This window comes from Miscanthus floridulus, chromosome 1 (genome assembly GCF_019320115.1).
Source record: "Miscanthus floridulus cultivar M001 chromosome 1, ASM1932011v1, whole genome shotgun sequence".
NCBI lineage: Eukaryota > Viridiplantae > Streptophyta > Magnoliopsida > Poales > Poaceae > Miscanthus > Miscanthus floridulus.
Window position 1 is genome coordinate 22,643,982 of NC_089580.1, and position 14,515 is coordinate 22,658,496.

The 14,515-nt window shown below is 44.3% G+C and overlaps 1 protein-coding gene and 1 pseudogene across 1 annotated transcript; one reads left to right on the top strand and one right to left on the bottom strand.

Annotated features, from left to right (window-relative positions):
* The first annotated feature begins 5,124 nt into the window (after window positions 1–5,124).
* Window positions 5,125–10,678, top strand: LOC136475874 (WD repeat-containing protein PCN-like). Its single transcript, XM_066473522.1, has 11 exons — window positions 5,125–5,473; window positions 5,632–5,769; window positions 6,071–6,392; window positions 6,473–6,536; window positions 7,263–7,376; window positions 7,465–7,627; window positions 7,802–7,952; window positions 8,038–8,624; window positions 9,100–9,278; window positions 9,399–9,653; window positions 10,071–10,678. The coding sequence occupies exons 1-11, from the start codon at window positions 5,300–5,302 to the stop codon at window positions 10,372–10,374; spliced, it is 2,451 nt and encodes an 816-aa protein (XP_066329619.1). The 5' UTR covers window positions 5,125–5,299; the 3' UTR covers window positions 10,375–10,678.
* Window positions 10,679–11,181: 503 nt separating this feature from the next.
* Window positions 11,182–11,920, bottom strand: LOC136453270 (putative pentatricopeptide repeat-containing protein At3g28640; annotated as a pseudogene).
* Window positions 11,921–14,515: the final 2,595 nt, after the last annotated feature.

Consider the following 14,515-nt stretch of genomic DNA (forward strand, 5'->3'; position numbering starts at 1 on the left):
CTACAAGTAATACTATCTATATTTAGAACCTTTGTAGTCATTGATGATAAAGGGGGAGAAAAATAAAGATAAGGGGGAGAGAAACAAAGAGGAGAGAAACAAAGATAGTGAAAAAGGGAAAGAAACATAAAGACATCTTGACATATGACATAGGGGGAGAGATATGAAAAAGGAAAGGGATTAACTAAAATTTTGAGCACACAAGTAGGGGGAGCAAGCTCATGAACTTGTATGGTGCATTTGAATATGCATTTCATATGTTTGCTTGCATGGCATAAGTATTAAATTTAAACATCTATGCTTGTGTAATGAATGTTAGTTGTAAAATTGAATGATGAAATGAAATAACTAAATAACTTTCATTTCCAAGTAAGTCTTTACAAGTGGTATCTTTCTAAAGTATGTTTCCAAGTGGTATTAAGCTAACCATGGTGCTAAGGATGATATAATGATGTACTTCGATTGGTATTACGCTTCAAAGGTCCATCTCTTATACCTTAGCATCATGTGGTAGACATTGACTCCAATATTTCCTATCTAAGCATATGTGTAAGCTTCAATCCAAACTCTTAGCACATATGTAGGGGGAGCAATTGCTACCATTTGGGATTTATAAAACTTGACCATATCCTTTTACACATGGTAAATATGCTTGGGCAAGCAATATGGATTCAATTGAATTTTAATTCATATCTTTGTATAAGGGTTGTCATCAATTATCAAAAAGGGGGAGATTGAAAGCTCTAGTTTGGTTTTGGTGAATTGATGAAACCCTAAGTGCTAACCTAGTTTATCAAGTGATCATGAGATAGGTAGCACACTTCAAGTGGAGAAGCTAATGAAGATCATAGCATGACTATGGTGATGGCATGGTGATGATCAAGGGCTCAAACTTGAAAAGAAGAAAGAGAAAAACAAAAAGCTCAAGGCAAAGGTATAATTTGTAGGAGCTATTTTGTTTTGGTAATCAAGACACTTAGAGAGTGTGATCACATTTAGGTTTGATAGCCATACTATTAAGAGGGGTGAAACTCGCATCGGAATACGGTTATCAAAGTGACACTAGATGCTCTAACTCATCGCATATGCATTTAGGATCTAGTGGAGTGCTAACACCCTTGAAAATATTTGTGAAAATATGCTAACACATGTGCATAAGGTGATACACTTGGTGGTTGGCACATTGGAGCAAGGGTGAAGAAGTTAGAAGTGAAAACGAGTTGGTCACGAAGACGCTGGCGTCGGTCAACTGACCGGACGCTGGGTCGAAAAGCACCGGACGCTGGCAACTTGCGTCCGGTCAAACTGGTCGATCGACATAGTACCTAGGGTATTGCATCGGACGCTAGTCTATGTCTAGTCAAGGTGGACCGGACGTGTCCGGTCGAAGAAATACGCCTCGGGGAGCTTACTAGAAACGCCTGGATGCTGGGGCTTCAGTGTCTGGTCAGTTTTGCCGGAGCGTCCGGTCACCTCGTAGCCGTTGACATCCGACGAACAGCGTTTGAAGCTGGTGACGCATGGCGTCCATCGGGTGACCAGACGCTGAGGGCTGGCGTCCGGTCAGTTCGACCGGAGCGTCCGGTCGGCCCGTGTTATGCCCAGTGAAGGGGCATAACGGCTCTATTTCGTGGGGGCTTCTATTTAAGCCCCATGGCCGGCTATGGCTCACATCTTTGGCCATTTTTATTGGCATAGCAACCTTGTGAGCTTAGCCAAAGTCCTCCCACTCATCTCCATCATTGATTTATCATCATAGTGAGATTGGAAGTGATCTAAGTGCATTGCTTGAGTGATTGCATCTAGAGGCACTTGGTGTTCGTGTTTTACTGTGGATTTCGCTTGTTACTCTTGGTGGTTGCCACCACCTAGATGGCTTGGAGCAGCGAGAATCGTTGAGCGGAGGGTGGTGATTGTCTTCGGCTCCGATCGTGGTGATTGTGAGGGGTTCTTGACTTTTCCCCGGTGGAGCGCCAAAAGGTACTCTAGTGAATTGCTCGTGGCTTGTATGATCCTCATCTTGTGTTGGTTGTGTGGCACCCTATTGAGGGTTTGGCATGTGAAGCCAATTAGCGCGTCAACCTCCAAGTGAGTGAATCACCACAACGAGGAGTAGCTTGCCGGCAAGCAAGTGAACCTCAGTAAAAATCATTGTGTTCATCCTTTGATTCCGAGGTGATTGGTCTTCATTGTTATTCATCCTTGTGATTGATTGGTTCACTCCTCTACACGGCGGTATAACTATCTTGATCACTCTCTTTACATTATCGCAAACTAGTTGACAAGCTCTTTAGTATAACTAGTTGTAAGAGCTTGCTTGCCTGGTTAGTGTGGCTCTTTAGTTAGCCTTTGAGAGCACACTAACATAGGGTAGTGTCATACCTCTTGTGTGAATCGACACTATCTAAACTAGAATTATGGTAGGTGGCTTGCATTTTGAGTAGGCTAGCGCAACACTTGCTTCGCCTCATAATTGTCTAACCTTTTGTTAAGTGTTGTTGTAGAAATTTTTATTAGGCTATTCACCCCTCTCTAGCCATTAGGACCTTTCAACATGCTCATTCATTGGGTTTGGGTTAGCCAGGTTTTTAGGTTCAGTAGATTGAGTGTGTGTGGCATGGTTTGGTTCTGCTAAGCTTTGATAAGCAATTGAAGGGGTGAATGGGGGTTCAACAGAGTCCATAGTGCTACCAGAATCCCAATTAGGAATCACGGGGGGCTCACTACTTGGGCTATGATATGCAATAGTCAACAAGCAACATTTGGAAGCCTTATGTTTTGCAAACATTTCAACCAAATCTTGGTCAGTGCAGAGTTGGATGTTCACTTTACTATACATGCAGAAATAAAACAATCTCACTATGTCACCGTAGTTATAAGGATACTTGCCGACAACTTTAGCAACTAGGTCTATGAAGTTAATGCGGTCAGCATCCACAACTTTGTTCAACGAAAACCATCGTGCATGAGAACTGGGTGCAACAATCTGGATTTCTAAGTTGTAGCTACTAACAAGGAGCACAGAATCAACACTATAAACACGGGGCATAAACGCAGGGCACTAAATACCAATCAACACTACAAACATGGAGCACCACAAAACCAAGGGGGAAGCAGTGAACTCACTCGTCCGAAAGCCAATTCGGTCACTCGCCCATGCGCCTTATTCGCTGCCATGCCACACCTATCCTCTTAATCCATGGTCAAATCCATGCTCCACTACCCCATGCGTCGCCACAAGCATGGGGGATTCATAGTCTTCTTTCCCAGCCGCCGCTAAAGCCTCCGCCACCGGATCCGCCGCCGCTAGGGTTTCTCTACCGCTAGGGTTAGGGAACTGAGGGAGTCAAGCGAGAAGAGAGAGAGTGAGAGACTGAGGGAGATGTCGATCAATATCGGTCAACACAGCCTCCACATATGCCCATGACTAAAAGGGCAACATGGACATTTTTTCTGCCTAGTCCCACATGTAAGAGCTGTCAAATGGTCAAAACCAAACAGAATGCAGACGGAATGACGTGTTGGACAAAAGAGTTTAGCATCATGGCATCAGGGTCCATGTGAACTTTTTGGTGGCATATAGGAATAGAGCATCTTTTATAATGACACACAGGAAAAAGCCTAAAAAAGCTGGCTCTTCTGACCAAGACTTCACGAAGCCTTTGGAAACGGACTCTAGAACAAGCCATGATTAAAATGCTCGACGATCGTTCGTTTGAAATCAGACGATTGAGGAAGGAGCAGGCGACGTGGCCCAATGGAATGCCCTAGTTTGGGGCATGAACCATTTTTAGAGATGACACCCCAAAAGTAAGCAGGGTAGATGCGTTGATTTAGGCCTATAACTGGAGTTGATCTAATAACAAGTTGAAGAATGCTCTAGTGGTTTCACTTAGAAAGTACTCCCATCGTAAAAAAATGCATGTCTCGCAACATCTATATCTCCAAATAAGTTTATTATGAAAACATATTTCATGACTAATCAAATAATATACTTATTATGCATCAAGAATATTAGTAATTTTTTGAATATGTTCTATCAAACTTAAGGAAATTTTCTTTGAAAAGCAAGACATGTTTTTTTGGAGTACACAAAGGTCTCAAATTGTAATTTTTATATATATCGATTAGCACCGGGGAGCAAGCTCCACGTTTCTCTACATTGATTTATCCCTTTTAGATTGGAAAAAGTCCACATTATCTCCCTCAATTTTTGCGAAAGTCTACTTTTTCTCGCTAAACTCTAAAATCGGGTAAACTACCTCCTTGAACTTTTAAAACCATTCGTTTTACCTTCCTGACCGGTTATAAACAATTTTTAAAGGTGGTTTTGTCTTTTTCTTTTTTATTTATTTTGGCTAAATCTTTGAAAAATAATAAAATGAAAAAACTAATTTTGTTGGACTCCACATGAGTATACAGTGAACATATAATATGGTATGCTTTAATAGAATTTTTTTGCTGTAGATTTAGATTTATGCTTTTCTATAATTAATTCATAGTTGCAGTTTCTATGATCTAATTATGGTGAAATTTTTATGGCAGACTAATTATTGTATGATTGAACTGTAGTTAAAATTTCATACTCATTGGATCATGTATAACTTAGTTATAGATTTATTTTTATCGTAGGCTAATTATTGTGTTAAAAACATTTATAAATCTATAACTAAGTTATAAATGATCTAATGAGTGAAATTTTAATACAGTTCAAGCATACAATAATCATGTGTTCATAGAAGAAATTTGTGCTGAAGCATACCATATGATATGTTCACTGTGTAGATCTACTCATGTGGAGTCCAACAAAAATGGATTTTCTAGTCTATGATTTTTTAAATATTTAGACGAAATAAATAAAAAAGATAAAGATAAAACCGCATTTGAAAACCGCTTATAACCTGCTAGGGAGCGAAAATGATCCGTTTTAAAAGTTCAGGGATGTAGTTTCAGAGTTCAGAGAGAAAAAACAGACTTTCGCAAAAGTTGAGAAAGTAATATAGACTTTTTCTTTTTAGATTTAGACCATTCAAGCCCATTGGGCCAAATCGTTGCCTCGAACAGGCCCGCCGCTTTCTCAGGTCACGTAGCCCGCACGCACGCTGTCGTCGACCAAACCGACCAGCCCTACTTGACCTTCCTCTCCCTGGAAACCCTAACGAGCGGTGAGCCGCCTCTCTCGAGCGCCTCCCACTCTCTCCCCCTGCGCCGCCGTCCTCGACCTCAACCTCAAGGTCGCCCTTCCCGTACCTTCTAGAATACCAGGATCGCCAGCGCCGCCGCATCGGGGCGCTGGCCCATGGACAAGCTCCGCGTCCACCGCTGCACTGGCGGCGCGGTCGAGTGGTCCCCCTCGCCCATCGTCGCGCTCGCCGCCTCTCCTTGCGCCTCCCAGGTCGCCGCTGCGCGTGAAGACGGCTCACTCGAGCTCTGGCTCGTCTCCCCGGGCTCCGTCGGCTGGCACAACCAGCTCGTACGCTCCCCCCGCACCCCCCCCCCCCCCCCCCCCCCCCCCCCCCCCCCCCACACACACACACACACACACAAAACTCCCCTCCCCATAGCCCTGCCGTGTCCTGCGAGCAGTCTGAGGATTGTCTCTGACCTGATTGGGGGTTTGCTTGGGTGCAGACTATACAGGGGAACGCCGAGTCGAGGGTCACATCACTGGTGTGGGGGCGGAGAGGAGGTGGAGCGACCGGCCGGCTGCTCTCGTCCAGCGTTGATGGGTCGGTGTCCGAATGGGATCTCTTCCACCTTCAACAAAAGGTGTCTCTCTTCGCATGCTTACATTCGATTTTCTCGTGGAATTGGCAACTCTGAACTGTTGGATGCTGGGATAGTGGGATAGGGAATTGGTGTATGAGCAGGTTGTAGGTATGTTTGGGTAGTGAAATAATAGGCCTTAACCTATCGGGTGTATTGAATCACTAGGGATGCCACTCAGATTTCATATTAAGTTTCACCATGTGATCTTCATGAGTCTCCTTATATCTTTTCTCGTTGCAATGTAATATTCGTTTTAGGTTCATGGATATAATTATAGTTAGTTTGTTGTTCTGTTTTGTAGACTGTTCTAGATACTGTTGGAGTTCCAATCTGGCAAATGGCCATCGAGCCTTCAGATGATGCTAAAAATACTGAAAATAATAGCTCAGAGTTTGCTGTCGATGGCCATCCAAACCAAAATGACTCCAGTGATTCTGACATAAGTAACATTGATGATGGTGACAACTCTGAGGATGAAGATGGTTCTACCAACACAAGATCTTCATATCATGTGAATGATTTCCAGCGACTGGCTCTTGCGTGTGATGATGGTTCTGTACGATTGTATAACGTGCCTGAATCAGGTGCATTGACTTACTATAGGTCTCTTCCAAGAGTGAGCGGTAGGTCCTGTATAAATTCTGTTTTCCGTTATTTTGGCAATAAATTCAACTCTGGCAGTTATGTCTGTGCATCCTTACAGGGCGGACTCTGAGCGTGACGTGGAGTAGTAATGCCAAATTTGTATTTTCTGGCAGCAGTGATGGGTATGTTTATATTTCCTTACTGGTCTAAGCAGGCTTCTGTTATTTACTGCATATTCTTTCCTACGTATACAAATAGTCTGTTTCACATTTGTCTTGTTTCTGTAATTATTTATCATACTCCCTCCGTTCATGTATAGTAGGCGCAACTCAAAAAACGCTAAGACCAAGCAGCAGGTTAATTACTGCGCGTTTCTAGGAGAGTCTGTTCGGTTTCCGCCTCCGAATAATGTGTTTCACGCTTCTCCGTCACGCGCCGTGGGAGAGCGCGCATGCAAATTCCCTTCTGGCTTCCAGGCATGCGCATGCAAATCTTCTCCCACCTAACTGCCGCGCGTGCCATGCAGCCATCAACTCCCCACTAACTGACGCGCTACTTTTTCTTGGTAAAATTCTCTCTAGCCAAACTATTTTTTCCTCTTGGCGGCATGGAAAATATTTTGGCAGTGCTTATGCAAGGAAGAGATGCATACAGGCCCATACTCAGCTCCCGCCATGAGAGAGTAACGTATAGTTTAACAGAACACGTGCAGTTCGAGGAGTTCGGCCGCCAGCGATAAATGCTTCACACAGAGCTGAGCAGCGAAGAGCCGAGCGCCCTGTATACGTGGACACAAAAAAAAATTGGTTACACCTACTATACGTGGACAGAGGGAGTAATTTCTAGTGGTGTGGGCTGGCATTCTCATGATTTCAATTTTTGCTATTTTCTTTTCTCGCTATTGGCAGTTTAATCAGATGCTGGGATTCAACATCTTTCCATGAAATGTATCGTATTACTGCTGGATTGGGAGGGGCTGGTAGCTCACCTGACCTTTGCATCTGGACACTATTGTTTCTGAGGTGAGATAGAGTAAATATTTCTGTCTTCTCTGAACTTCCTTGTGCCCCCCTTTATTTTATAGAGCTCACTATTGTTGCTGCTGTCTAGGTGTGGAACTATTGTTAGTGGAGATAGTACAGGGAGCGTACAGTTTTGGGATAGCCGCCATGGAACACTTCTACAAGCTCACTCTTATCATAAAGGCGACGTGAATGCACTATCAACTGTGCCCAGTGAGAACAGGGTATTTTCTGCAGGGTCTGATGGGCAGGTTTGTAGCATTACTAAAACAGCTATTAGGTTGATTAACTAATCTTGTGCAACCTGTACCTTTCTATGCACTGCTTTGTTTTTAAGTTAATTTGATTTGAAATTCCATTCCTTAGTTTATTGATTTGTCAATGACTTCACGTTTAACTATGGTACTTTCTGGCTGATAATCTAGGTAATTTTGTACAAAATGTCAAAGGATGAATTTGATGCTACTAAAAATATGGTCAAAGAGCAAGTTCACAAATGGGTCTATGTGGGATATGTGAGAGCTCACACTCATGATGTAAGGGCATTGACCATGGCTGTACCTATCTGTAGAGAAGGTATGCCAATATTTTAGTTGCTTGCATTTATTTGATCTTCCTGTACTGGTGCTTACGCAGATTTAGCTGTTCTTTTGTCCTGTAGATACATTACCTGAGGAAAAGGCGGTGAAGATTCGGCGGCGTGAAAAACATGAATTCAGTTATCACAAATGGGCTCATCTTGGTGTTCCGATGCTTATATCTGGTGGTGATGACACCAAGCTGTTTGCATATTCGGCAAGAGAGTTTACTCAGTTTGCACCTCATAATTTCTGCCCTGCACCTCAACGCCCTTTGATAAAGTTGGCTAGGGATAGCACAGTCAATGGAGATTCTGTAATGCTTGTCCAGTCTCCAAACTGGTTGGATGTTTTACTTGTGACAGTTCAGAACAAGTTGACGACTCCAAGTACATCATCATCTACAGGAGATGCTACAGTCCGACAACTTGCTCGTTTGAAAAGCAAGGGGTCCAGAAAAATCATTTCTAGTGCTGCCTCTGCCAATGGAACGCTTTTGGCCTATTCAGATGGTGTGAGACCCTGCCTCTTTGCACTAAGGCATAAGGGTGGAAAGAAGTATACCCTTGACAAATTAGAGCTACCGAAAGGATTGCCCTGTTCACAGAGTATGCTGTTTACTGTTGACTCGTCCAATTTGATACTTGCTGGGCGTAATGGAAAAATATACGTAAGTCACCTGCCATGTTTTTTTTTTGCTTTTCTATCTTATGATCTTGTATGGTGAACATGTGTAGTGTACGTGCTAGAGGAAGCGGGACATGCCAGGGTGTCCATATTTTCAATTTCAATTTAAAAATGTTACATGCCTTTACTGCTTTACATTTGAAATCAGCAGTTCAGCACATGTAGCTACTGAGACATGAAACTATCCTTGTGATCCTACCTACTAGTAGGTCAATGTCTGTTAGTTACATGATTAAAAGTACTTGGTATTTTGAACATTGAGTTATGTAGTAAGTTACCAGGTGTTTGGCTGGATATTGGTTTGCATTGTGGTTTAGTCATATTATAAGATCATGATGAGGCAAGTAACCATGCCAAGATGATTGCTGCCAAGATCATTGTTTTTTTTTAAGTTGTCTTCCTTTTGCATCTTATTATTGTTAACACTTCATACTCCTTATTTCTTCTGCATCATTCAGATCATTGACATTGCAGCAAGAGAAATTTCAAATGTATTTCACCCTACAAGAAAGGCAGATGGAGCAAAAATCTCAAGAGAATCACCTGTAACAAAGATGTTCCTAAGTGCAGATGGGCAATGGCTGGCTGCTGTTAACTGCTATGGGGATATTTATGTATTTAACCTTGAGGTGCAAAGGTATGCGCCAATTTGGTACTTTCCCACTTGTGTTGCAAACACCCTTTTTTTGTTACTGCAGTAGATGTAAATGCTATGTCTGATAGTCTGTCATCACAAATTTCCCCCCTATATTTGCAGGCAACACTGGTTCGTATCCCGAATGAACGGTGGTTCTGTTACATCTGGTGGTTTTTGCCCCAAGAACAACACACTTGTAGTAACTACATCTAAAAACGAGGTTTATGTATTTGATGTGGAAGCAAAACAACTAGGTGAATGGTCCAAGCGATATACGCACCAGTTGCCCAGAAGTTTCCAGGAATTTCCTGGAGAGGTCATTGGCCTATCATTTCCTCCGCAAAGCTCATCGTCAGTTGTTGTATACAGTACCAGGTAAACCTCTGAAATATTTGTTTCTGCTAACTTAAATATCATGATGCTGGCCCTTCTGAGCTCCCTATCCCTAGCCCGGGCTTCCTACTGTGGAAGATCATCTTTTTTTTTGCACAGAGGGACCACCCTGAATTTCATTACTTAGCAATGATGTTACACAGTTCCATTGTGGGCATTACCAGCAGTGCAGAGATAAAACACTAATCCACCAAAGCACCCAGGGGTTTACATGCAAAGCACAGCCACTACACTTCCAACCCATAATGTCAAAAGGCCAGCCCAACAGCAACACAATCCCCTATAAATTAACTTGTCTCTGGAAGATCATCTGTATCTGTATCTGATTTGTGTGTTTAAAGAAATCGTGATATCTGTTGTACACTATGTTCCCTAAATGTTAAACCCATTACTTTTCAGGGCTATGTGCTACATTGATTTTGGATTGCCAGTCGTTGAGGATGTTGACTTGCTAAATGGACCAGTTGGACCAGCAGAGAAGTCGGACGTAAAAAAGAGTACAAAAACAAGGCAGAAGCGCAAGGCCCATGATGAAGAGTCTAAACAAGAGAAAAGGAGTAACTTCAACTTCTCTGCGTTTAAAGAACCAGTGCTCTTTGTTGGGCACCTACTGGACAGTTCAATTTTAATAGTAGAGAAGCGATGGATGGATGTCGTTGAAGGTTTCAGCGCACCGGTTCACAGACATATATATGGCACATGATTCTTGCTAACATCAACCTTTGGCGCCCGTGACAAGCAGACCATTGTTTTTGTTTTTGCTCGAGTAATGCCAAGCATCCGTCCTCAAGCATGTTACCGGTTGAAAGGGCTCCAAGATTTTGCAGCACAAAGTGGCAGCTGCACCTAATCTTTAGAATCTTGGATTGTGGCAATAGTGTATTGTTCTTTTGTTCTCGAGTATTGTAGTGGACTCCCTGCGCCAGTTTGTCATACCTTGTCACTGCGCAAAATTTTGTCACATGTAAACACTGTTATTGTTGAGTTGATATCTGCTGTTCGCCTCATGTAGCTTGTTGTCTGTATTTAAGTCCCATTGAACGGCGGAACTGTTGCGTCGGCCTAGGTGATAAATTTGATAATCTAGTGCTCCCCCTAGGCCCTAGAACTTTCTTTTCAGCGTGCAACCGTGCTGCTTTGGTCAGATGATCTCTTCCTTTCACCTTGTACAGCATGCTTAACGCCTTTTTGTTCTTTCGAGTGACCGATTCAAGTGACCGAATGACATTGAAATGCCCAAATTTCTCAAATATAAACGGCACATGTATAGTAGCAGCCGGCAGGGATTTCTTCGTTACATTCTTGCGAGCATGCAAATAAATTCTTCCTTTGGTTTCTGCGCCATTCGTTACATTCTTGCGAGCATGCAAATAAATTCTTCCTTTGGTTTCAGCCGGAGCACCTCGCTCTGTTCGTTTAGGTTTATTTGGCTTATAAGCCGTACTTTTTCAGTTAACGAACAATATTTTTATAAGCCGTACTTTTTCAGTTAACGAACAATATTTTTCTCTCACACCAAATCATCGAAGAGTACTTTCAGCCATGACTTATCAGTCAAACGAGCCCAAACCAATTTTACGAGTATCTCGAAGCGCCGGGGGTGTGCTTGGTCGTCGTCGACGAACGAGCTCACCTCGCCGTCCACCTCTACGGGCTCTACGGCGCTAATGCGCGCGGCAGGGACCGTCTTGATTCCCCGGCACCCTACGCGTCGTCCTTCAGTTGGGCAGTTGGCATCAAGGTAGATGTTGGACTTGGACAGCTGCACGTACACGCGTGGCTACACGCCTACACGCCCTCGTCGGCAGTGTCGCCTTGCTTCTCACGTTCTCAGAGTTGGTGCACCTCTGCCAACTCGACGTTGCCGTAACTCCGGCAGCCGGCGATACGGATCCCCACACTACAAGCGGGGTCATCGGCATAGTCACGATGAGCTCCACTGCATCCTCCAGCCGGCAGCCACCGATCGTGCAGTTGTAGTGCTCGTGGCCCGGCATGATGGCATAACGGAGCCGCAAGGCGCAGTCCCTCCTCACTTCTCCAGCGCGCACGCACGCGGACAGCGCCGCCCGAGCACCACCACGCCGTCCGGCTGCACCCCGTCCTACCGTGTCATCGTCTCTAGGCGCGCGATGGCTTGCGCCCATCCCGTGCTCTGCGAACGCGATCACCGTGGTGCCCCACACGAACGCAGCCTCTTTTTTTTTTCTCAAAGCCACGTGCTCTTGTGTCGACGTGTCGTGGACCATTGAATTTACATCATGATATATGCAAACAGGAGAGACAATATACTGTTATCTTTCTATTGCTATGCATGTATCATGGTACACATCGAACGGTCCACATCACAAGAGCAGGTGCCCTTGAGGACAAAATTTACTTTCATGCCCTAGACGTACTCCGTCCAACACCAGCACTAGCTCCTCGAAGCACCTGCGCTAGGTGTACATGCTGAGCAGTGCAGGCCCCACGAAGGCATCTCTGAGAAGCCCCGACGCGGTTCGGTCCACGTAGCATTTCAGCACACCCCCCCCCCCCCCCCCCCCCCCCCGCCCTGTGAGCAAGACAATGTTGGCCCACCTCGTCCCCCGAACCACCTAAGAGGGCTTATTTTATTACAAACTATATCACGCGCTAGGTCACACGTTCGCACAACAATGTGACCCAGCACTCCCATGCGCCACCACTAGAGAAGAAGGTTTAGAGTTCTTCCACTCACTGACGACTCTAGAAGAGGGTTTGGGGCGGTGACTGTGATACAACGATGGGTCATAGCTCGGCGGTGCGGTAAGGTGGCAAGGTTGCTGTCAGAGCTACGGGTAGCAAGAGGGCGATGGGCAAGGCTGGTGGCCGGGGGGGGGGGGCTTTGATTAAGGGAATGCAGGGTCGAGGCAGTAGGCGGGAGGGGCGGTGAGGCGGCGGGAGCCGCCGGCCCCCTAATGGTAGAAGCGCAAGGGCGAGGCAGCGAAGAAAAGGGGCATGCAAGGAAGAATGATGAATGCACGAGGGTGGTGGGGGATTAAGGTGCGACCGGTTGCGTGTTTGGTAAAGAGTTATTCCCGTTTACAACTCCCTTTGGAACATTCCCTTTGTATGATGTTGTCAGGTTGTGGTTAGTAGTTAACTAACCACTTTGCTATACCTTTCCTAGTAGCAAAAGAAGCCATAGCCCCAAAGGGGGAGCAAATATGATATAGACGGTGAACAAATCAAATTCTTCATCTGAGGTTGCAATTCATATGATTTCTTCATGATCTCCTACTTGTGTTTTACCTTACACCTAAGCATCACATGGTGCATCACATTCTTGGGGACAAAGATATCTGCGCTTTAAGGCAATCATAGTACTGGCACATGCCCACATGGTTACATCGTGTTGTGGGCAAGATTCAACTGTAGCGCGCACGTACGACCCAATGACCAGGTCATATTGGATCACTTGCCGCTGCAACAATTCATTGAGTACCCTCCGCGCGAGATTTGGGCAGGGCGTGTACAACTGGTCAGCGGGAGTAGCGCGGTTGTAACGAAATGGTGGTGGTGGGTGGTTTGGGGTCCAGAGCACTCCTCATGAATAGCGCATGGAGTTGCGATCTGGCCCTGGTGGAGGAGTTTGGGGGAATCAAACATAGCGACGGTGGAGAGCGCCCCGATGGAGGAGTTTGGGGCATCAAGTGTAGCAACAGTGGAGAGTGTGAAGGGACAAGAGGAGTGATCTGTGGCTAGGAAGAGCATGGGGCCAGTGGCGAAGACAGGGGTGAGGTGCAAGATTCTCCTAGGCCCCTACAATTTATATTCAAATTGTTTTAATTTTGACCTAACTTTGAAGAAATTTATTTTGTTGTCCCCTCCCTAAAAAAATAAAAATTGCATTTTGACTATGTCTCTGCATGAGGTTGAGTAGATGAGAGTGAGGCATGGGTGGATATGAGGAATGGGTGGATAGGGGACATGGCGTGGTGGGAAAGGACACGGAGGAGGTAGCGCAAGTAGGCAAAGGTCTAGTGGTACAACTAAGGAGGCGGTGGAGGGGAGAGGCAGGAGAGACGAGGATAGGGTGAAACTAGATCAAATATGAACATATATTATGAATACCGAATATGGTAGTTCTTTCTTTCTAGTATTTAGAGTCGAATATGGATAGTGACTTGGATATTGATATTTATGCGACGGATGCGTCGGATGTTGATATTTATATCATATACATGTATCAGAAATCTAACTTTGAGTATTCAAATTCGAATATGGTACAGAATCAAATGTGCAGATTCATATACAAATTATCTAATCTAAATAGGGTTTAAAGCCAAGACAGATCGATATAAAGAAATATCCAGGACAGATGGATATCAGAAAATCTTCATGCTTGGCTTGATCTAGTCGGACATCGCAGACGCTCCGTGGCGGGAACAGAAGTGGTTCCACTGTATTTGATTGGCTGATCGTTATTATCAAATCTTTTGACGGAAGAAGAATGTGCCGTTCCAATACCTTTATAAGTACTATCAAACACTTTTGAATTAAATACTTTATTAATCCTATTCTAACCTTTACCGAAGGTCCCTTTTTCTTCTTTAATCGTATACCTTGTACTGACGAGTCCCTTTTTTCTCTTTTAATAATATTCTAAAAATCGTCCTTTCTTTTTGTTGAAGCACCGCCATTAAAATATCACCGCGAGAAATGTATTTGTATTTAACAAAGGACTAATCTCAACCAAAATTGGCCTCCCCACTACATCAATTGAAGCACCGTCTTTAAAAGTGGTGAAAGCTCTAGTTTGGTTTTGATTAATTGATGAAACCCTAAGTGCTAACCTAGTTTATCAAAGTGATTATGAGATA